Consider the following 25,405-nt stretch of genomic DNA (forward strand, 5'->3'; position numbering starts at 1 on the left):
ACACAAATATATATTACTCCGTATAATATTTATTATTATTATTATTATTATTATTATTATTATTATTATTATTAAGATTATTATTAATCTTATTATTAGTATTATTATTTTTGCGATACAAAAATAATAATGTACATAAAATATTACGACGGAGTACTGTCCAAGTAATTTTCAAAACGAGTTTCCGAGCGAGCTAGAGCTAAGGAAAATATGGGTTATTGCCAAGGAGGTTATGGGTAATGTTCGGGGGTATTTTTGTGAATCAAACCTCGTGTTTATTATCTCCGATGCGTCTACATGCTTTCCTACAATATTGTATATCAATATTAAACAGTGAGTTTCATATGATCCCTTTTTCAAACTATATTTTTGGGCTGAGAATATATGCACAGTTTTATAAACTGTTTTACTAAATGGATACAAATACTAAAACTGATTTTGTGTGAGTTTCATAAGATCCCTTTTACTCTCTACATTTTTGGGCTGAGAATACATGCAAATGCTTTATTAACCGATATACAATATTTATATGCGTGAGTTTCATATGATCCCTTTTACTCAATATATTTTTGGGCTGAGAATACATGCGACTGTTTATAAATACTGAAAATACTAGATTTATATGCGTGAGTTTCATATGATCCCTTTTACTCTCTACATTTTTGGGCTGAGAATACATGCAAATGTTTTATTAATCGATATACAATATTTATATGTGTGAGTTTCATTTGCTCCCTTTTTAATTGCTTTTGCAATATATATTTTTGGGCTGAGAATACATGCACTTTATTTTAAACACAATGGATACAAGTACATACTAAATTCTACACTGAGTTTGAACCGAAAATCCCTTAGCTTTGGTAACTAGTAACTGCCGGTTATAAGAACTGGTGGGCGCGAGTAGTAGTATATGGATCCATAGGGCTTGATATCCCCGTCCGAGCTAGAGCACTAGCCTTTTAACGGACGTATGCTATTTGAGAAGCGTACACGTTGGTTTGCGTGTATTATTAAGATGATTATACAAAGGGTACAAATTATATAAGCATTAAAGTTTAGTTACCAAGGTGCTCAATTTTGTAGAACCGATTGATAAACGTTTCGGATGAAACAACTAAAATCTTGTGATCCACCTTTTATTTAAAACATAATGATAAACGTTTTGAATAAAACAACTGAACTTTTGTAATCCACATTGATATACGGATTATGTGTAATATTAAAACTATGAACTCACCAACCTTTGTGTTGACACTTGAAGCATGTTTATTCTCAGGTTTCTAGAAGTCTTCCGCTGTTTGCTCATACGTGATACAAGTTATGTGCTTGGAGTCATACATGCTATATACAAGAAACTTGCATTCATCAAACCATTACCATGTATCTTATTTTGACTGTATTGTCAACAGATGTATTATTGTAAACCATTTAAATGGTGATTGTCTATACGTAGGAATCATCAGATGTAAAAAAACCTGGAATTTATATATTCATTTATGAAATACCTTTTCAAACGAATGCAATGTTACAAAACGTATCACATAGAGGTCAAATACCTCGCAATGAAATCAATGAATGACGTGTTCGTCCATATGGATTTGGAGCGATCGTCACAAACGACCTCAAGGCTTACAATCTACGCTTCGCCGAACTATCTTTGATGTGTCCCAATCTCGTTAGCCCCGAATCTCAAAGGATTGAGCTCTACATGCACGGTCTTCCAAAAAGCATCAAATAAGGGGTGATGTCATCCAAACCCACTACTCATCAAGCCGCTATGAACATGGCCCGCCAATTAATTGAGACGGTTGACGAAATTGTAGTGCCGGCTCCTAAGGCCGAGGACAAGTCGGGTGGCAACAAAAGGAAATGGAAAGCCACTCCATCAACCAATTACAACAACAACACCTTCACCAAAAAGCCTTTCAACAATGACGGCAAGAAAAGTTATGGTGGAAATAAACCCTTTTGCAACAAATGTCACAAACATCATTACGGGGAATGTGGCAATTTATTTTGTCACCGGTGCCAAAAGAATGGTCATGTGGCCAATGATTGTAGAAGTGCCGCCCCCGTCGCTCGAAAGGGGCCCAATCCTCCAAGGACGGTCACTTGTTATGAATGTGGCCAAACGGGCCATTATAAGAACGAATGCCCGAAAAAGAAAGCCAACCCCAACCACCGAGGCCGAGCCTTTAACATCAACACCGAGGAAGCCCGAGATGACAATGAACTAGTCACGGGTACGTTTCTTCTCAACAACACTTATGTTACTTGCTTATTTGATTCGGGTGCCGATAAATGTTTTGTGTCTAAGACTTTGGCTCCTACTCTTTCCGCTCCACCACACCCTTTAGATACTACTTACTCCATCGAGGTGGCCGATGGAAAACTCTTAAGTGCCGACACATATTACCGGGGGTGTACTTTAAATATTTTGGGTAATGAATTTGAAATTGACTTGATACCCATGGAACTAGGGAGTTTTGATGTAATAATCGGTATGAATTGGATGGTCAAAAATAAATCTCACATTCTTTGCGATCTTCATGCAATCCGAATTCCTATCGAGAATGGTGAACCATTGATTGTCTATGGCGACAAGAATTGCACCGGACCCAATCTCGTTTCGTGCCTTAAAGTTCGAAAGCTACTTCGCAAGGGTTGTTTCGCGATTCTTGCTCACGTTAAGAAAGTCGAGGCCGACGAGAAGCGCATCGATGATGTGCCGATTGTTAGTGACTTTTCCGATGTATTCCCCGACGAATTACCGGGTCTTCCACCTCATCGACCGGTTGAATTTCAAATCGATCTTATTCCGGGAGCCGCACCCGTAGCGCGTGCACCATATAGACTCGCTCCATCCGAATTGCAAGAATTGCAAAGTCAAATCCAATAGTTACTTGACCGTGGTTTCATTCAACCTAGCCATTCACCATGGGGCGCTCCGATTTTGTTCGTTAAGAAGAAAGACGGATCCCTACGAATGTGCATTGATTATCGTGAACTAAACAAATTGACGATTAAAAACCGATATCCTCTTCCGCGCATTGATGACCTCTTTGATCAACTACAAGGTTCTCGTGTATATTCAAAAATCGATCTCCGTTCGGGTTATCATCAACTAAGGGTTAAAGGGGAAGATGTCTCCAAAACCGCCTTCCGGACTCGTTATGGTAGTTATGAGTTCCTTGTCATGCCTTTCGGTCTCACTAACGCACCGGCGGTGTTCATGGATCTCATGAACCGCGTGTGCAAACCTTACCTCGACAAATTCGTTATCGTGTTCATCGATGATATTTTGATCTATTCTAAAAACGAAGAGGAACACAAAGAACATCTCCGACTCGTGCTTGAACTCTTGAGAAAAGAATAACTCTATGCCAAGTTCTCCAAGTGTGAATTTTGGTTGAAGGAAGTTCAATTCCTCGGTCACGTTGTAAGTGATCAAGGCATTAAAGTCGATCCCGCAAAAATCGAAGCCATTAGTAAATGGGAGACTCCTACTACTCCTACTCAAATTCGTCAATTCTTAGGTCTCGCCGGATACTATCGTAAATTCATCAAGGATTTCTCCTTAATCGCACGCCCTCTAACCGCGTTAACTCACAAGGAACGAAAGTTCATTTGGTCATCCGAACAAGAAACCGCTTTCCAAATCTTGAAAACTAAGCTAACCACCGCTCCTATCTTGTCACTTCCCGAAGGCAATGATGATTTTGTTGTATATTGCGATGCCTCGAAGAACGGTTATGGGTGCGTATTAATGCAACGAAAGAAAGTCATTGCTTATGCCTCTCGACAACTCAAGGTTCACGAACGAAACTACACGACACATGATCTTGAACTCGGAGCCGTCATCTTTGCACTTAAGTTATGGAGACATCATCTTCTTGGCACCAAGAGTACTATCTTTACCGATCACAAAAGTCTCCAACATATCTTCGATCAAAAGCAACTAAACATGAGACAACGACGGTGGATTGAAACCTTGAACGATTACAATTGTGAGCTTCGTTACCATCCCGGAAAGGCAAATGTAGTGGCCGATGCCTTAAGTCGAAAGGAAAGAACGGTACCTCTTCGCGTCCGAGCACTAAACATCACCATCCACTCCAACCTTAATAGCCAAATTCGTGCAGCTCAAGAGGAGGCTCTTAAGGACAACCACATCGGACGTGAACTTTTAAACATCCTCGTCTCCCGATTCAAAGTTAAGGAAAACGGACTTCGATATTACGCCGGAAGAATTTGGGTGCCTAGATATGGCGACTTACGAAACTTCATCTTAGACGAAGCCCACAAATCACGATACTCGATTCACCCCGGCGCCAATAAGATGTACCATGACCTTAAAGAACAATATTGGTGGCCGAACATCAAAAAGGAAGTTGCTAGATACGTTGCCAAATGTTTGACTTGCGCTAAAGTCAAAGCCGAACACCAAAGACCGTCCGGGTTACTTCAACAACCCGAGATCCCACAATGGAAGTGGGAAAGGATCACGATGGATTTTATCACCAAGCTACCAAAAACGTCGGGCGGTTATGATACTATTTGGGTCATTGTCGATCGCCTCACCAAATCCGCGCACTTTCTCGCCATAAAAGAGACCGACAAAATGGAGAAACTTGCACGACTTTACATTAAGGAGATTATAGCCCGACACGGTGTACCTTTATCGATTATCTCCGACCGAGATGGCCGTTTCGTCACGACTTTACATTAAGGAGATTATAGCCCGACACGGTGTACCTTTATCGATTATCTCCGACCGAGATAGCCCGACACTTTCTAGATTTTGGCGTACGTTACAAGAAGCGTTGGGAACGCGTTTAGACATGAGTACCGCATATCATCCCCAAACCGATGGGCAAAGTGAACGTACCATACAAACCTTAGAGGATATGTTACGAGCTTGCGTCGTTGATTTTGGAAAAGCTTGGGACAAGCACTTACCTCTCGCCGAGTTCTCTTATAACAATAGTTATCACGCGAGTATAAAGGCCGCACCCTTTGAAGCGTTATATGGTCGAAAATGTCGCTCTCCTCTTTGTTGGGCCGAAGTGGGTGACGTGCAAATTTCCGGGCCCGAACTCATTCACGAAACCACCGAGAAGATCCTTCAAATCCGAGATAGGCTTCGGACGGCCCGGAGTCGTCAAAAATGCTATACCTACAAAAGACGCAAAGACCTCGAATTTCAAGTCGGTGACCGCGTCATGTTAAAAGTCGCACCTTGGAAGGGTGTCATTCGTTTTGGGAAACGTGGGAAACTGAATCCGCGGTATGTTGGTCCTTTCGAGATCTTAGAGCGTGTTGGAACTGTCGCGTACCGTTTAGATCTCCCGCCTCAACTAAGCTCCGTCCATCCTACATTTCATGTATCTAACTTGAAGAAATGTCTTGCCGAGCCCGATATCGTCGTCCCTCTCGAGGAACTTACTATTAATGACAAACTCCATTTTGTGGAGGAACCGGTTGAAATTGTGGACTACGTCGAGAAGGAATTAAAACAAAGCCAGATCCCGATTGTTAAGGTCCGTTGGAACGCCAAAAGGGGACCCGAGTTTACTTGGGAAAGAGAAGATCAAATTCGAAAGAAACACCCTCATCTATTCCCGGTTCCGGAATCGTCGGATTCCGAGGAAGAAACAACGATTACTACGCCTTCTTAAATTTCGGGACGAAATTTCTTTTAAGGAGTAGGTAATGTAACATCCCGCCTATTTCCGTTTACTTTTCCGTTATACTACTTTAAACTCCGTTATATGTTTATAACATCTCCCGTTAACACGCGTTTCAAATTATCTTGTTTAGGTAATTTAACGCACCCGATTATAACTTGAGGGACTAGTTTCGCCAACAAGACAAAGAGGTGACTAGCTTTGACTAAGTCAACCTCCTTATCTTCTTCCTTTTCATTTCTTTCTTCTTTTCTTTCACTACTTACATATTTTCTCTAAATTCTCCATAAAGCAAATCATCATCCATAATAAATCGATCAAGCTTCGAGCCAAACAAATTACATATTTGAACTCCTCGTGATCTCCTCTTCGATTCCATACCAATCTCATTGCATTTGGGTAACTTTCTAAAATCACTAATTTTTGTGTTCTTGAGATTTTTGAGTTACAAGGTTGTTAATTAGTGTCTATGGCTCTAGTCTAACAAGATTATGTGTTTGAATTGCTTGATTGTTGTTTGGAAGTAACTTGCATGAACTAGCAAAATGGGTGTGTTTAATCTTGAGTTTTAGATGATTAAATGTTGTTAAATGTTGTTAATGCATGTATTAAATGTGCTCCTAGTGTTACTAGCTTCATTTTGATGTATAGGTTGCATGAGAAAACTCTAAGAACTTGTTTAGTGATTTTTGGTGGAATTGAGCTAGGGTTTAATGAACTTGAAATGATTATTTGATGTATTGATTGCCATGATTTGTTGTTAGTAAGTTGTTAGTTGTATTGTATGCTCAATTACCTACAAAATGGCATGTCATATGTATGCATTGAATGCCCGAATCATTAAATGTGCATTGGTGAGTTTGAAGCATTAATGTGTGCATTGAATGATCACTTGGTTTGAAAACTCGGTTGTTACAAATGAGGTTTTTGATTGATGAATTGTGTTTAGTTGCATTCTACGTCAAAAGAGCTTTCCAACGATATAAGGTGTGAGTCCTAAGTGTTAGCGGTTTGTGTTTTATGCACAAAAAGGTTTTGGATTGAAACTTGAACATTTGGGACTGGCCAGGCACCAGCACCCGGCCTTTGCCGCGGCGCGGCCCCTTCCTGTCGCGGCGCGACATATAAGGGGGCCAGGTTCTGACCTCCTTGTCCCAAATGTGAAAAATGTTTGGCACGTTCTAGACCTCCAATTCACATGCAATTTGTTCTAACATGCTTATATATGAATAATTAGCATAGAAAATTTGTTCGGGACCCGACCCGAACATGTTGACTTTTTCGTTGACTTTGACCGACCAAAGTTTGACTTTTTGTCAAACTTAACCAATTGATTATGCAATCTTTCTAACTTGTTTCTATACATGTATCTTGCATGAAACTTGACTATTTGCTTCACATGCTTCATAATCGAGTCGTATTGAGCCATAGGACTAATTGAACAACTTTGACCCTCCGTGACTATCGTTATTGACACAACCTAATTGTTTAGGTCGAGACTAGCGTTGTCCTTAGCGCACATTACTTGTTGAAGTACTTATTTGCTCTTGCAATCAAAGGTGAGATCATAGTCCCACTTTTACTCTTTTATACTTATATTTGGGATGAGAAAACATAAACGTTTCATTTTACAAAGTGAACACAAGTGCGAAAACAAACATTCTACGTACGAGTTAGAACAAAAAGCCTCAATTCAATTATCATTAGTTACACTTGCAGGGTGTAAGCGAGAACTTATGTTGTGTGGCCATACGGGTTTGACAAACCCTCATTCGGACGGTTCGCTACCGTTAATCGGATGAAATATATTTTCGGGGATAAGTGTATGTTCTGACACTATATTAATGGGGTTTCGTGATAGTTAAGCCTTGATAATTGGGTGCTCGTGATATCAACTTTTAGAATGGTTTATTATTATTTCAACGTGACAACACTTGTGGTTCAACTTACTTACTCATTTACTTACTTACTAAACCTATGATTTCACCAACGTTTTCGTTGACAGATTCTCTATGTTTTTCTCAGGTCCTTGAACTTAAGTGATACATGCTTCCGCTCATACTTTTGATACTTGCATTGGATGTCGAGTATACTTGCATACGTGGAGCGTCTTTTTGGCTACTTTAAACTATGTCGCACGTGTTTCATATGAACTATAACTTTTGATATGTACTTGTCTTGGGAATTACTTTTGTAAACATTGAAACATCCTTTTATGAAATGAATGCGACATATTTTCGGTCAAACTTTGTTATAAATGCTTATGACCATGAAATGGGATCATACGTAGATGACGCCGTCACTTGACGATTTGTCGGGGTCGCTACAAGAATTTCATATGACAAACATTTAAATTCAATAAATATCAAAAACAGATCTTACTTGTTGAAGCCAAGAAGCAAATTGTTTATCATGACGTTCATTTACATCATTATAGTTTTCTTTCCAAGTTCAACTTTGTGGTCACTACAAGAATTGGCATAAACCAATTTTAGTAAACAAATATATATCATATATAAAATATAAATAATGTAATTTAGTAAATAATATTATATGAAAGAATGTACATACTTTATCAGTTTTTCCATTTCATGGCAATTATTAAGAATGTAAGTGTGGATCTTCTTAAGCTCATTTGCACTCATAGCACATATTTTACGACTACCTAGTGGACGCCCTTTGCATGAGAAAACAGAAATTTGACCTTGAATATCGATCCTTTCGTTGTTGCGTTCAGTCACGTTGAATGCACTCTCAACATCATTTAAATACATAGAGCAGAATGTTAGACATTCATTATCCAAGTATCTCTCAGCAATGCATCCTTCTGGGCGAGCATTGTTCTTAACATATCCCTTTAGAACACCCATTTTCCTGAAAGAAAGGATAAGTAATTAGAAACAGTTAGGATGTGTTTCAAAATTTAAAAACCAAAAACTAAAAGTACCTCTCAAAAGGGAACATCCAACGATATTGAGACGGACATGCCAACTTTGCTTCATATGGTAAATGAATCAATAGGTGAATCATAATGTCGAAGAAAGATTGGGGTAACAATCGCTCTAACTTACATAATATGACCACAATTTCTGCTTCTTGTTTCTCGAGAACATCTAAATACACATTTCGTGCACATAACTTCTGGATAAACTCGCTTAGTTCATACAACACGAATCGAACTTCTTTTGTCAAGCAACCCCTAATTGATAACGGCAACACTCGTTGGATGAAAACATAAAAGTCGTGGCTTTTCATGCGTGATAATTGGAATTCTTCCTTTTTAATGCATCTTGATATATTTGAAGCAAATCCATCCGGAAACTTGATTGACTTTAACAGATTTATAACTATGTGTTTCTCATTTTTCGTGAAGTGGTAGCAAGCCATTGGCATTATGAATGAATTACCGTGTGGTTGTAAATGTAAACTCTTTTTAAGGCTATGGTCCTTCAAATCCTCGCGTGATTTAGATGTGTCTTTGGTCTTACCCTTAATGTTGAATAATGTAGCAGTCAAACTTTCTGTCACATTCTTAACAACATGCATTATGTCTATGTTGTGTCTCAATTTTAGGTCAGGCCAATATGGAAGCTTGAAAAAATATGCTTTTCTTTTTCCTTCCCCGTGTGTCATCACTATATTTCTTATCAAAGCGATAAGGCTCACTAAAATCCATCGCCCCATCAATATCATTCAGAACTTCATGACCTGACTTAGGTATGACTGGCTCACCAAAATCCACCTCCCCATCAAAATTCTTTTTATCCTTCCGCCAATGGTGTGTGCATATCAAAAACTTTCGATGACCCATGTAAACTACTTTTCTACTATGAGTCAAGTATTGAGATGAGGTCTCATTCATGCATATTGGGCAGGCTTTGTAGCCCTTAACACTCCAACCAGAGAGCATACCATATGCCGGAAAGTCATTGATAGTCCACAAAAGGACTGCACGTAATGAAAACTTCTCCATTCTATATGCATCATAAGCATTGACACCAACCCAAAATTCATTTAGTTCATCAATCAAAGGTTGCAGGTAAACATCTATATTAATTCCAGGTGATTTGGGACCTGGAATCAACATAGACATTAACATGTATGGTTCTTTCATACATTTCCATGGAGGCATGTTATAAACGACAAGAAAAACAGGCCATATACTATATGAATTACTTAGGCTGCCATGGACTGAATCCATCGGTCGCCAACCCTAGACGTATATTGCGTGGATCTTCTGCAAATAAAGGATATACTCTATCAAGGTGTTTCCACGCCTCACTATCTGCAGGATGTCTAGCTATGTTATTATCATTCACTCTCTTCTCCTTATGCCACCTCATGTCACAAGCAAGTTCTTTATCTATGAACAACCTTTGAAGCCTCGGTTTAAGTGGAAAGTATCGGAGCACTTTTCGTGGTACCTTTGAATCACTTCCACTATAACGAGGCTCTTTACACTCAGAATTGGGACATACAGTATGATATTTATACTCATTTCGATATAAAATGCAATCATTAACACATGCATGTATTTTTTCTCCATGAAATCCCAATTCACGTCTATATTTTTTTGCTTCGTAGAAATTCTTTGGAATTAATGATAGAGTTGGCAAAACTTTTCTAAAGATATCAAGCAAGGCATCAAAGGATTTGATAGACCAACCACTCATTGTCTTTAAATGTAAAATAGCAACAATGAAGGAAAATTTTGAATAATTTTTACAACCTCTATAGAGTTCTTGACGTGACTCATCGAATAACTTACGAAGATTTTCTAAATCTTTTTCATCAGAGGATGAAGATCCATCACTATTCTTCCAGTTATTTCCCCACATACCGTTACCTATGTTTTCTAACATTTCATCAAGGTCGTTATCGCTATCATCAGTAGCCCTATCACCTTCCTCAAATGGTATATCATTATCGCTATCATCAGATACATCACAAGACTCACCATGATACACCCATGTATCATAACCATGAGTAATCCCTTTTTGCATTAAATGCGAAAAAACACTACTCCTATTATGATGGCGGAAATTATTGCAAATTTTGCAAGGGCATGGAATTTTAGATGACTTATTCTTTCCACGATATGCAAAATTAAGAAATTCATTGACACCGGATTCAAATCGTGGATCCTTTGTCCTATGAACTACATTCATCCAAGACTTGTCCATACTATCAGTTAAAACACAATTTCCTGGAAAAATCCCTATGCAAACAATTAAACACAAGTATTTATTTAGTGATTAAAGTAGAAATTAATTGAAAATGTATCAAGTAGTCAAACAATCAGATAAACTAATACAAACTACAAAATTAATAGACAATATATCAATTAGTCAAACAATCAGATAAATTAATACAAACTACAAAAACACTAATGAAGAAGAACAGCTAAAAAATGACAATAACTTATTATATATATATATACATATATAAACGAAATTGATACAGAGACACCATAGAATATACCAGCTTCAACAGAGAATGGTTGAGTAAGCTTCCACAAGAGGCGACCGGGTGATTAAGTGGCGGAGAAAGCTTCAACAGCTGAAAAAGAGTCATAATACCTACTAGATCAGCTATTTATGATTACAATTGTTATGTAACAGCAGAGATTTACTTTTGCCCTAATTGTAAAAATATTAGGGCAAAAGAAAAGAAGCGAATCAGAAATTACCAGAATCCGGCTATTTATGCCGTCGGAGATGATAAGCAATTCATTCCGTCGGAGTTGATAAGCGATTTATGCCGTCAGATCGATGTACGTCTTCGGAGATCGATTCACGAAGATGAAGTGTTTAGGTGAATCTAAAAGCGAAGGAGACGAGCAGTTGATCAAATCAAATCAAACAAAATTTTATAATAAAGTTATAATAAAGTTAGGGGAGTGATAAGTTATAAACGACGGAGTAGTTATTAGTCAAACAAAATTATACTCCGTTAAATATTAAATTTTATCTCTGTAAATGTTAAATTAGTAAGTACGGAGTATATTTTTATTAGGTAGAGGTTGTATGTTGTACATGGTCATGGTCATATGAAAAACCTTTGAGAAAAATAATTTGTTATTGTTATAATTCAGTAGGCTTATAACTACCTTTAATGGTTATAAGAACAAGGAGAGAAAAAGAGAGAAGAAAGAGAGAAGAAATATTGATATTGATATTTCAAGAGAAATGGTACTCCTTAAATGGTTACCATACATGTCTATTTATAGTATAAAATATTACTATGCAAGAAATATAATAATAATAAAATTAACATCCAATCTAGATATTTTATAACACAATCTAGATATTTTATAACACTCCCCCTTGGATGACAATTTTATTAGAGAATAACTAGTACTGCCTCGTTAAAAACCTTGCTAAAGAAAACCCATTGGGATAAAACTTTAGCTAAGGAAAAAAGAGTGCAGTATAGAGTTGACTCCCCCTCAAGTAGGCAACGCCTGAGTTGTTACATCTTCTGAACATGCCTCATGCCAATATTATGAACGTGTGTTCTGAAAATAGCAGTTGGCAGTGCTTTGGTATAAAGATCAGCAGAGTTGTTGATTGAACGTATCTCATTTTAATCTGGTTGTCTTTTACGAGATCTTGAGTATATGAGAAGAATCTGAGGTTTTCATCTGAAACTGTATCATCTAAATCTTTTATGTACAAGTTTAGCCCCTGTGATTTGTCTACAGTCTCCTTCATGGTTTGCTCAAACCCTTGTTTCAATTCCTATTCCTTTGTAGTCTTTTCTGAGCCTTACCAATATACCATTCTTTTCCATCAAACTTATGACCGTTAAGACCGTCTATGGCTTTGGCGCCTCGTCAGTATTTATATTTTGTTCAGTCACTTTTGATACTCTTCTTTCATTTGTATTATGCAAGCTGCATTATCTTCATATATAGTTGTTGGTGAAGATAGTTGTTAGTCTTTTATAGCGTTCTAGTCCACAAGAATCAATAATGATTTGTGTCATTGATCTCAACCAAACACATTTTCGAGTAGTTTCATATAATGCAATCACTTCGTCATGATTTGATGATGTTGCAACAAGTGTTTGTTTTAAGAACGCCATGATTTTGTGGTACCTCCATTTAGGAATACATATCGAGTTTGAGATTTATCTTTATAAGGATTTGATGAATGACCTGTATATACATAATCAACCAAATCTTGTTTTGAAACGTTAGAATAAAATAATTTTAAATCAGCAGTTTCTCAAGGGTATCAAAATATGTGTTTGATCCCACTCCATTGTCATTTGAGCTGAATCTTGCCAACAAATTAACTGCAAGAGAAATGTCAGGTCTTGTACAATCTATAAGATACATAAGAACCTCAATTGCACTAAAATATGGAACTTCCGATCTATTAAGATTTTCATGATCTTCGCAGGGATGAAATAGATCAGTGTCAATATTGAGTGATCTAACAACAATGAGTTTGTCTTTAAAAAAATGTTTTAAAATCTTTTCGGTATAAGTTGTTTGATGTACAAGTAAATCATTAGGCATATGCTCAATTTGCAATCCAAGGTAATACTTGGTTTTTTCAAGATCTTTCATTTCAAAATAATTCTTTAGAAGTTGAATGATTTCATAGATCTCTTTATTTGTTCATATGATGTTAAGAACATTGACATAAACAACTACGATCTCATATCTGAACATTGTTTTTATAAAACATACGTGCAAAATAAGTTTATATTTATACCCTTTTTTTATCAAGTAGTCATCTAATCGGTTATACCACATACGTCCCGTTTGTATAAACCCATTTAAAAATCTTTGTGATTTAATGGAATATATTCCCTTGGGTTTTACATTAGATGCTTATGATACCTTAACTCTTTAGGTATATTCATATATATCATTATTAAGTGATCCATACAGATAAGTAGTAACAACATTCATGAGATGCATTTAAATAACTACCAGGTTGATTAAGTATCTAATAAGTAATTGTATCCATTACAGGAGGATAAGTTTTCCTCCTAATTCATTTATGGTCTTTGTGGGAAATATTGAGTTACAAGTCTAGTTTTCCTTGTAACTTCATTTGCACATTTCTTTTCGGATAAAAATTCATTTGTATCCCATACGTTTCACATCTTTAAAAGTGATAACGATTGATCCGAAAACTTTTCTTTTATCAAGCGATTTTAATTCAGCTCGTATTGTTCCTTTCCATTGAGCTCAATCATGTCCATTTTGTATATTCAATGACAGATTTTAGTTCCAGATCATCATCTTTATTCATGATGTCATTGTAACATTATATGAAAATATCTCATAGAGATTTTAATTTCATTTCGGTTCCATAATATTGCATAATTTATCGCAATTTTAGTATTTACATTTATCAATATCCTCTGCAGAAGGAATATTGATTTGTGGTTCTTCTTGAACACTTTCTTTTACCTCATTATCAGCTGATTTTCTTTTTCGAGGATTTTTATCTTCGGAACCAATTGATCTTCCACGTTTGATGCGTGGCAAAGACTCAACAGTGACATTATTGCCAGCTTTTGGAATTTCAGTTCGAGCTGAAGCATTTATCGCTGGTATATATGATTTAGTCACCTTTTTTTTTTATCTGTAAATGCATAAAGTAATTAATTTGCAAGTTCTTGCATATGCATTATTTTTTGAACTTTCGTTTCACATTCTTTTGTGCGAGTTCAATATACCTTAATTGATGTTCACATCATGAAGCATCATTTTATTATTTTTTTTTTACTTCACCCCCTAATCTAGGGAACAATATTTTATTAAAATGACAATCAGCAAAACGTGCTGTAAAAACATCACCCATCATGGGTTCAGTATATCTTATGATTGAAGATGTTTTATATCCAAAATATATTACCATCTTTCTTTGAAAAAACATTTTATTGTGTTGTGGTGATACAATTGGAACATACACTGTACAACCAATGTTCTACGGTGGAAAATATTTGGCTCTTGGCCAAAATCAAGTAGTAAGTGAAAATATTTATGACTTCCACATGGTATAATGCGAATTAATGTCGCAGCATGTAAATTTACATGTCCACATATAAATATTGATAGTTTTGTACTCATTATCAATTGTCTAGTTATTAGCTGCAAGCGTTTATCTATTGATTTAGCTAAACCAATTTTGTGTATGCACATGAGCAACTGGATGTTCAACAACAATCCCTGTAGATATATAATGATCATTAAATGCTTGAGATGTTAACTCACCAGCATTATCAAGTCTCATCCTTTTAATGGTGTAATCAGAATAATGTGTTCTCAATTTAATAATTTGTGCAAGAAACTTTGCAAATGCCATATTACGGCTTGATAACATACAAATATGAGACCATCCGCTAGATGCGTCTATTAGAACCATGAAATATCAAAATGGTTCACATGATGGATGAATTGGTTCATATATCTTACCTTGAATTCTTTCAAGAAATATTTGTGATTCTTTTTCACAATATACTTTTCATTAATCACCATATGTGTTTTCCATTAATCACCATATGTGTTTTTTTTTTTATTTTATAAATCACCATATGTGTTTTTTCCATCATATATCCTTTTCACCATATACGCTTTTAATCATATGCGTTGTGTTTTTCACCATATGCGCTTTTAATCATATGCGCTGTGTTTTTCACCATATGCGCTTTTAATCATATGCGCTTTTCATCATATGCGATGTGCTTTTCATCATATTCGCTTTTTATCATATACGCTGCGCTTTTCATCATATGCGATTTTCATCATATGCGCTTTTATAATATGCGTTTTTTATGTGAATAGTAAATTAATTAATTTCGTTTTACTATTCATATGAATTAATTTCGATTTACTATTTTGTTAATTGAATAATATATATACATCATATACTTGTGACTCCGAAGGCTCAAATGAATTTGACCATATAGTTATATGTTGTACCTTGCACATTAATTTTCAGTAGAAGCTTTAGATGCATATTTTTTTTTTGTTGATGAACTATTTGTTTCATATCTAGCTTAGGCAATTATTGTGAACATTTGATCCCTATAAGAGCATTTATCTTTTAGACTTTTAGTTGATTCGTACTTGTCACAATTAGGGATAGCACCCGCGGGTCGTGGATGCGGATCCATTGGATCCATCACCCGTACCCGTGGATTTTTTTTTTTTAAATCAAATAACTGGAAATTTGGATTATTTTTTTTTTAAGAGACATCCAATTGAACCCTTGTTCGTTGAAACAATTTGACTATTTTTTTTAACTCCCCATTTATTTAACTTCGTCTCTTGACCTTGCCACATCACTAAAAAGTACATCACTTGCCTTTGATGTCACCGTCACGGTTAGAAACAGTCTAATATAATGCTTATGCCTCTTTGTATACACATAAATAATTTATGTCCATTTTCATTTCCTTACTTATTTTTTCTATTTTTGAAAGACAATTACACCGAGCAATCTTTGTCTCATTCTTTGAAACAATCTTCGTCTCATTTCTAAGATTTGAACATTATCTTCAAGGTTAGAAGGTTTGGCTCTGTACCGCCAAATCAGAGTCCCTTTTATTAGACAAGTTAGTGTCCCTTTTATTATTAGACAATTAGGCATTAGAAAATAGTTTTACATTACTATGCTTTGTTTGTGTACCCTTTTTATTTGGTTTGTTTATAAGTATATATGCAGTGTTTCTTTTCTTTATACTTCTCTTTCATCTTAATTAACACATATAATCTCTCATCATAAAATAAATAGTGTGAATTCTTTTAAGAAAATGGATTATGTAAATCAAATTTGTTTAGATAGTGAACCAAATACCTATTGGAGTATGATACTAATTCAAAGCGAGCGGAAGCATTTTTTAAAACTTTATAAAATCATACTCTTCCACGGATCATTGTACAAAACTTTAGTAAACAAAACAAATTAACGAAATCGAACGAGAGAAGATTAGAATACAACCTTTGTAGCCTTTTGAAAATCGAATTTGAAAACTCAAAGAAGAGTTCCTCTAAACGGTAGACACCCAAAGTTCCAACCTTGCTTCGATCTATACCTTCTACTTAACGGATCTTTTCTTCTTCCTTATTTCCACCAAAACCGAACCCAATTATAGATTTCAAGTATTTTGGTTACTTGAAAATGAGAAAGAAAAATAGCATTTTGTGTATGTGTGTTTTGTATCTCTTTTTTTAACTTTTAAGATTTACTTTTAATAAAAATACAAACTACTTTTTTTTTTTAACTTTTAAGATTTACTTTTAATAAAAATACAAACTACTTTTTGTATTTTAACCTTTAAGATTTACTTTTAATAAAAGTACAAAATACTTTTTCTTATTTTAACTTTTAAGATTTACTTTTAATAAAAATACAAACTACTTTTTGTATTTTAACTTTTAAGATTTACTTTTAATAAAAGTACAAACTACTTTTTCTTATTTTAACTTTTAAGATTTACTTTTAATAAAAATACAAACTACCTTTTTATTTTATTTTAACTTTTAAGATTATAAATTTAAGAATAAACATTAGTATGCATGAAATAAATAATGATTAATTGCATAAGTAATCATAAATGTTAGATAACATATAAAGACCCCATCGTATTCGTATTGATCGGAATTAATCTCGACCCATGGTACCGTGTTGTCAAATGACGTGTTGCGTACATAAAGTACCGTGTTGTCAAATGACGTGTTGCGTACAATCATGAGGTCTTATTAACATAAATATAAATGTTAGTGAAGTTAATAAGAGTTAGATTACAGAAAATATAATTCAGGCGGTATAACCGACCATATAAAACTTAAATAACATAAATATAAATGTTAGTGAAGTTAATAAGAGTTAGATTACAGAAAATATAATTCAGGCGGTACAACCGACCATATATAACTTAAATAACATAAATATAAATGTTAGTGAAGTTAATAAGAGTTAGATTACAGAAAATATAATTCAGGCGGTATAACCGACCATATATAACTTAAATAACATAAATATAAATGTTAGTGAAGTTAATAAGAGTTAGATAATTTCTTACCTTGATTAGTGACGTGTGCTTGCTTAGATAAACCTTGATTATACGGAGCACTTCGTGCTGATAACGTGTTATAATTCAGTAGGCTTATAACTACCTTTAATGGTTATAAGAACAAGGAGAGAAAAAGAGAGAAGAAAGAGAGAAGAAATATTGATATTGATATTTCAAGAGAAATGGTACTCCTTAAATGGTTACCATACATGTCTATTTATAGTATAAAATATTACTATGTAAGAAATATAATAATAATAAAATTAACATCCAATCTAGATATTTTATAACACAATCTAGATATTTTATAACAGTTATACCTATTTTTTCAAATAAGTGACCATTGTTTGGTCTTTATATGTAAATTTTATGTGGTTACTAATGGTTACTAATTTTTTTTTTTTTTTAAGTGACTACTTTTTGGTCACTATATGTGAATTTTAGTGACAAGTATTTATTTGGTCACTAATATTATTTAGTGACCAATAGTTAATGACACCTTTTTTATGGTAACTAATATTGAATTATTAGTGACTAAAAAATAAGTGGTCACTAAAAATTGGTCACTAATGGCCATTTTTCTTGTAGTATGAAACAAACCATAACTTTAGAAAAGTTTATCCAAAGTTGTAATAGAATTGAGAAATTCTGACTTTGATCATGTGAAATATGGGGGGGTTTGTTTTAAACATTGCCACCTTTTCAAATGAACGAGTTTCCTATGAAAACACAAAACGTTATGGTTATGGTTTAAGCATAATCGGTGGTGACTGCACAAAACGTTATAGTTAAAGATGATGTATAAAAATGCAAGATTCTTACTTTGCCCATGTTAAATGTTGGTTAATTGCAAAAAAATTTGAAGAAAGTTGAGATTTTTAAGAGTGGAATTTGTTGGTAGATGGTTTCTAACCGTTTGAGATGAAAATAGAAAGATGTGTGGGTGACAAGTGATTTAGAATGCTTCCTAAAATCGTTTTATACATACCTAGGAGCGTCACTTCTTATAATTGGAGACATGAGCGTCGCTCTTTAGGTGGGAGCGTCGCTCCTTAAAGCATGAAAAATCCAAGTTTGCTTCGTGATTTTTATGGGTCAAAAATATGTATGAGGAGCAGCGCTCTTTAGAAAAAGAGCGTCGCTTTTACTAAGGCAGGAGCGTCGCTCCTTAAATAAGAGCGCCGCTCCTGTGATAGGAACATGTAAAGTGCAGTTTTGACCCAAATCACCCCAACTTAACACTGTTTTTGGTATTTTGAGTTTACCCATATACATGCAATGTTCATCATACATGCTAAATGCACATGCAACTACTAACGATCAAATTATGTGCAAATTGTGATGCTTATTGGTTTCGGGTCTATCAAATGACCCGTTTCACATCGTTGGGTCATTTTGGGTAGAGTTTGATGTCATCAAGCACAAGGGCTTTGATTTCATCATGATAAAGTTTCAATCTATGGTCATTCACCTTAAAGGTGTTGCCATTACCCAACAACTCAACATACCCCTTCTGGTAAGTTTTCTTAACAACGTAAGATCTCGTCCACCTTGATCTTAACTTCCCGGGTGAAAATTTGAACCTAGAATTAAAGACTAGAACCTTGTCATCGGGCCTAACTTCCTTGATCTACTTAAGTCAGGCGTCATGCCATTTGTTGGTTTTTTTCTTATAGGTCAATGAATTTTCGCATGCATCAAGTCTTAGCTCATCAAGCTCATGCAATTGCATGACCCGTTTTTCTCCCGCTCGTTATAGTTCTTGATTCACATGCTTTAAAGCCCAATAAGCTAGATGCTTAACCTCCACCCTTGGTGGCATGCTTTGCCATACACTAGCCTAAATGGAGTTGTGCCAATCGGTGTATTGTAGGCCATTCTAAAGGCCCACAATGCATCTTTCAATTTGCATTGCCAAACTTTTGGGTTGTTTTCAACCGTCTTTTATAGAATACTTTCAATGCTCGGTTAGTGTTCTCCACTTGCCCACTCGTTTATGGGTGATAAGGAGTTTAAAACCGATGAGTCACACCATACTTCTCTAAAGTCTTTTCAAGAAGATTATTGCAAACTGGGTTCCTCTATCCGAAATTAAAGCTTTTGGAATACCAAAGCGGGAAAATAGTCCTTTTAAGAACTTGACCACAACCCTGGCATCATTTATGGGTAAGGCTTTTGCCTCGGCCCACTTAGATATATAATCAACCGCCACAAGTATGTACTTGCATTGGTTAGAGCTAGAGAAGGGTCCCATGAAATCAATCCCCATACAACAAAGACTTCACAAATTTGAATGCCCGTTTGGGGCACTTCATCTCGTTTTGAGATGGATCTCGAACGTTGGCAAGCATCACATGTTTTCACTAAGTCATGGGCATCTTTAAAGATGGTTGGCCAATAAAATCCCGAGTCAAACACCTTTTTGGTGGTATGACTTGGCCCAAAATGCCCCCGGTGCCCCTTTATGACACTCTTCAGGGCCTCTTGCCCAAAAACACACCTTCTTAGGACTTGTTCCGCTCCAATCTAAATAGGTCAAGGTGGTCCCAAAAGCAGAACCTCAAATTCGAGAAAAATTTCTTATTTTGTTGGTATGTTAGACCCTTTTGAAGCACACCAGATGCAAGATAATTGGCAAAGTCCGCAAACCAAGGGACCTCGGTGTCAACTTCAACTCTCATCAAAGACTCATTGGGAAAGGTATCCTTGATCACTGATTCATTCAGTCTATCCAATTTAGGATTTTCAGGTCTTGAGAGATGGTCGGCCGTAAAAAGGGGGCCGAGAATCTTACAACCGACCATTTCTCAAGACTTGAAAATCCTAAATTGTATAAACTTGATGAATCGGTGATCAAGGATACCTTTCCCGATGAGCTTTGAGGAGAGTTGAAGTTGACACCGAAGTCCCTTGGTTTGCGGATTTTGCCAATTATCTTGCATTCGGTGTGCTTCAAAAGGGTCAAACATACTAACAAAGGAAGAGATTATTTTCTAACTTAAGGTTTTATTTTTTGGACCATCCCGACAGTTTTAGGATTGGTGCAGATCAAATCATTAGAAGATGTGTTTTTGGGCAAGAGGCCCGGCAAATTCTTGAGGAGTGTCACAAAGGGGCACCGGGAGGACATTTTGGGCCAAGTCACACTGCCAAAAAGGTGTTTGAATCGGGATTTTATTGGCAAACAATTTTTAAGGATACCCATGAGTTAGTTAAAATGTGTGATGCTTTCCAACGTTCGGGGTCCATCTCCAAACAAGATGAGATGCCCAAACGGGAAGTGAAATATGTGAAATTTTTTATGTTTGGGGAATAGATTTCATGGGACCATTCCTTAGTTCTAACCAATGCAAGTATAGGCATGTGGCGGTTGACTATGTGTCAAAGTGAGCTGAGGCAAAAGCCTTACCTGCTAACGATGCTAGGGTTGTGGTTAAGTTTCACAAAGGATTATTTTCTAGGTTTGAAATTCTTAAGGCTTTGATTTCGGATAGGGGCACACATTTTGCCAACAACCTCCTCGAGAAAGTGCTAGAAAAATATGTGGTGACTTACCGGTTCTTGACTCCATACCACCCTCAAATGACTGGTCAAGTGGAGAACACAAACCTGGCACTTAAGCAAATCTTAGAGAAAACGGTCAACAATAACCCCAAAGTTTGGCAGACAAAACTTGACGACGCTTTGTGGGCTTTTAGGATCGCATTTAAGACCCCAATTGGCACAACCCCTTTTAAGTTGGTTTATGGAAAGGCATATCACATCCCGATGGAGGTTGAGTATAGGGCTTTTTGGGCATTGAAACAAGTAAACTTGGATTTAGAACAAGCGGGCGAGAAAAGAGCCATGTAATTGCATGAGATTGATGAGCTCAGGCTAGAGGCATATGAAAACTCTTTGACTTATAAGGAAAAATCGAAAAAGTGGCATGATGCCCGACTCAAGGAAGTCAAAGAATTTCGACCCAATGATAAAGTTCTAGTGTTTAACTCTAGGTTCAAGTTTTCACCGAGTAAATTGAGGTCAAGGTGGACGGGGCCTTATGTTGTGAAGAGAGATTTTCCCTCGGGTTATGTGGAGTTGATTGGAAATGGCAAAATCTTTAAAGTGAATGGCCATCGTTTGAAAATTTACAATGATGAAGTCAATGCACTTGTGATTGCCGACATCACACTCTACCTAAAATGACCATTGTGCTTGAAACGGGTCATGTAATAGACCCTAGACTAAAAATCATCACAACTTGTACATAGGTCGTTCATGAGTAGTTGCATTGCAAATTTAGCTTGTAAGATATTAATTTTGCTAGTTGCATTTGCATATAGTTGCATTACATGCATTTTTAACCCCAAAACCCAAAAAGATTGTGTTTTGTAAGTTCTAGTGTTTGTTGAGCTGAAAAAAGACTAAGTGTTGGACCTAATGTTAAAAAAACTAAGTATTGCAGGCCTTAGTGTAATGGTGAGGCGCACCTAACCCCAAAACCACCGCTCCAATACACTAAAATTGGAAATTTCAAAATCAGTAGTGTGACAACCCGGAAATTTTCGACCAAATTTAAACTTGATCTTTATATGTTTCCGACACGATAAGCAAAGTCTGTAATGTTGAATCTCAAAATTTTGGAACTACATTCATGTAATCAATTACCCGTTGACCGTGCTCGACGATTCACGAACATTGATGTTTATATAAATAATATTATATAGTTATATTAATTGAAAACGTTAACAAAGTATTAGATGTATAATACTTTACATAAACGTATTTGTTTCAATATATGTTTAACATGTTTATCGAATGAATTAAAAGATAATATCAAATGATTGAATTATCAGATACATTGTGATATGATTACGGATCTCTGTTGTGAGGTCCACTGTGATTTAGGAAATCTGTTCTTTTTAACGATATTCTGAAAAATTGGTAAAGTTATTTACAAGTAAGAACAAATGTGTCAATTAACGAGAACTAGACAAAAGTTAGTAGAGATTCCTTATTAACTTTCAATGCATGCTTTACAATGATTACCTCGTGTCTCTTGACAAGTTAATTATTTAGTTTTCATAATATTGAAAACGTTTTACGATATATATGAAACCTTTTTGATTTGGAATATAACTGATTCTGGAAAACCAAATTATAATTATTCGATTTAGTTCAAATATATGAAATCATTCTTCGAGATAATAGACTTTTATTATTATAACGTTTCGATAAAGAGATTTGAATATAATTAGTATTAGAAAATATAATAGTTATTCGATTTGGTTTCAAACGTACGAAAACGTTTTTCTATCTAAAAGAACTTTGTTACTAAAACGTTTTGAATATATATAAGGAAACAATATTAATTTTCTCGTAATATAAGGATTTAAAATAAATAATATAAATGTCGAGAAGTAGAAACATATTATAAATCCTTAAGATTATTAAAGTTATTATCATTATCTTTTATTGTTATAAATTTTAGAAATTATATAAAACAATTTGAGTGTCACGTCTTCTTTAAAAAGAATATAACTTTATAAATATCTAGAATCACTTTTGACAAATTGTTACCGAGTCATTTTAATAAGGATAAAGGTTTTAACGTTATCTTAAAATTTAGAATCTTTCTAGAAACCTTTTGACAAGTTATAAATAATAACAGTCCATAATTTAATATAAATATATAAATAACTTGCAACGCGTAATTAAAAACGTGCTTATATATATTTCGAGTTATTTAATAAACGATATTAGTATTCGATTAGTGACTCGATTGATATTTAAATAATTAAATTAGAATATTTGAGATGTGAGAGTAAACGCTTGTACATAAATGGTTCATATCAAATTATGTTATAATATGAAAATAAATTTAAATTATATATAATAAACTCTGAAATATAATTAGTTTTGAAAAACTAAATATTATATTTAAATAAATATTTCTAAATGAAAAAATATATATATTTTAAAAAGTGATAAAATATAATATTAACTTAGTCATAAAATGTTTTGATGTAAAATAATATTATTAAATATACTTTGATAAATAGCGAGACATTAATTTAGAGAAGCTAATAACAAAAAAACTCGAACATTCAAGTTACACTTTGAGTGATTTAGTTTATTGATGATTTGAATCTAAATGTTGTTAAAGGTACGTGTCGCGAGACGTAAAGTACAAGTTTTCTAAGCATACGAAAATGCGTTCGAGAAACCGGAACCAGGACGTATGTCGGGCGTCAACGTACAAGTCATCGGAACTAAAATCACAAATTAACTATGCATGAGAATATAATATATTATATATATAATTATATAATTTATATATATATATATATATATATATATATATATATATATATATATATAATAAAACTGTCGGCCGCCCTTAATTATTGAAGATGAGCTGGAAACTTTAGTCATGCGATCGCATGGCATTAAGCCTGGATTCCCATGCGATCGCATGGGAGGCTGGTGGCAAAATGTTCTATAAAGCTCGTTCAGTTTTGGCCGAGTTTAATCATCAATCTATCTCGCATTCTCTCTACACTCTCTATATACATATTAATAATATCATTATTATTATTATTATTAAAAAGATTAATATAATTATTATTAATCGTATTATTATTATTAGTATTATTAAGTATTTACATAAAATACTACGACAAGGTTATGGGCAAGTTATTTCAAACGAGTTTTTCGAGCGAGATAGAGCTAAGAAAATTTTGGGTTATAGCTATGGAGGTTATGGGTATTGTTCGGGGGTATGCTCGTGAGGTCAATCTAGTGTTTATCATTTCCGTTCTGTCTATATACTTTCCTGCAATATTGAATCACAATATTGATACGTGAGCATTTATATCTTATCTTTTATATATTAATACTGTATCCCGGACTAGTGCTCGAGTATATATGATTTTGCATGCTTGTATGCTTAATTTCGTCGTTAAATAGTTTATGATAAATTATGAATAAAATACATATGCTACTGAGATAAGGTATATGATATGCATGTCGTTGGAAAGCTGGCGAAAAATCAATAACTTTTCCTTTAGAAATCGTGTGGGTTCGATGAACGGATTAAAAGATATAGTCAACTGAATTATCATTAATTCTAATATTATTATTACTGTCGTAGTTATTGTTATCGTTATTATTATTATTATCTAATAAATTATTATTATTATTATTATCATTATCGTCATCAATATAAGTATTATCATTAAAATTGTTATTGTTATTATTAATACTATCGTTATTATCACTAAGTTTATTATTATTATTATTATTATTATTATTATTATTATTATTATTATTATTATTATTATTATTATTATTATTATTATTATTATTATTATTATTATTATTAGTATCATTATCATTAAAACTAATATTAGTATCATCTAATTATTATGATTACTATTATTATCATTATTATGATTGCGATATAAAAGAGGACTAAAAGCTATTAAACAAATCGATTAGGAAATAATGAGTATAAGTATCATGATGAAATTAAAATATTGTAAGATATTGATTTAGATAAAAATAACGTTTTCATTATCATTATTAAAAGTATCATTAATATTAAAAGTATCATTTTTATTAAAATTATAGAAATATCATTGTTATTATAAAATATCATTATTATTATCATTTTAGTATATTATTATTAAAAA

General features: G+C 34.4%; 1 protein-coding gene across 1 annotated transcript; it reads left to right on the forward strand.

The window, feature by feature from the left end:
• Positions 1 to 21,311: 21,311 nt before the first annotated feature.
• Positions 21,312 to 21,917, forward strand: LOC139868969 (uncharacterized). The gene is made up of 2 exons (XM_071857304.1): positions 21,312 to 21,577; positions 21,725 to 21,917. Exons 1-2 carry the CDS (start codon positions 21,312 to 21,314, stop codon positions 21,915 to 21,917), a joined length of 459 nt encoding a protein of 152 aa, XP_071713405.1.
• Positions 21,918 to 25,405: the final 3,488 nt, after the last annotated feature.

Source organism: Rutidosis leptorrhynchoides, chromosome 9, assembly GCF_046630445.1.
Source record: "Rutidosis leptorrhynchoides isolate AG116_Rl617_1_P2 chromosome 9, CSIRO_AGI_Rlap_v1, whole genome shotgun sequence".
NCBI classification, from domain to species: domain Eukaryota; kingdom Viridiplantae; phylum Streptophyta; class Magnoliopsida; order Asterales; family Asteraceae; genus Rutidosis; species Rutidosis leptorrhynchoides.

Bases quoted from the DNA above. Each gene is read 5' to 3' on its own strand.
- LOC139868969 (XM_071857304.1), top strand. From the start codon at position 21,312: ATGACTGGTCAAGTGGAGAACACAAACCTGGCACTTAAGCAAATCTTA. The intron at 21,578-21,724 runs GTAATTGCATGA...GTTTAACTCTAG, and splicing joins GCGGGCGAGAAAAGAGCCAT to GTTCAAGTTTTCACCGAGTA.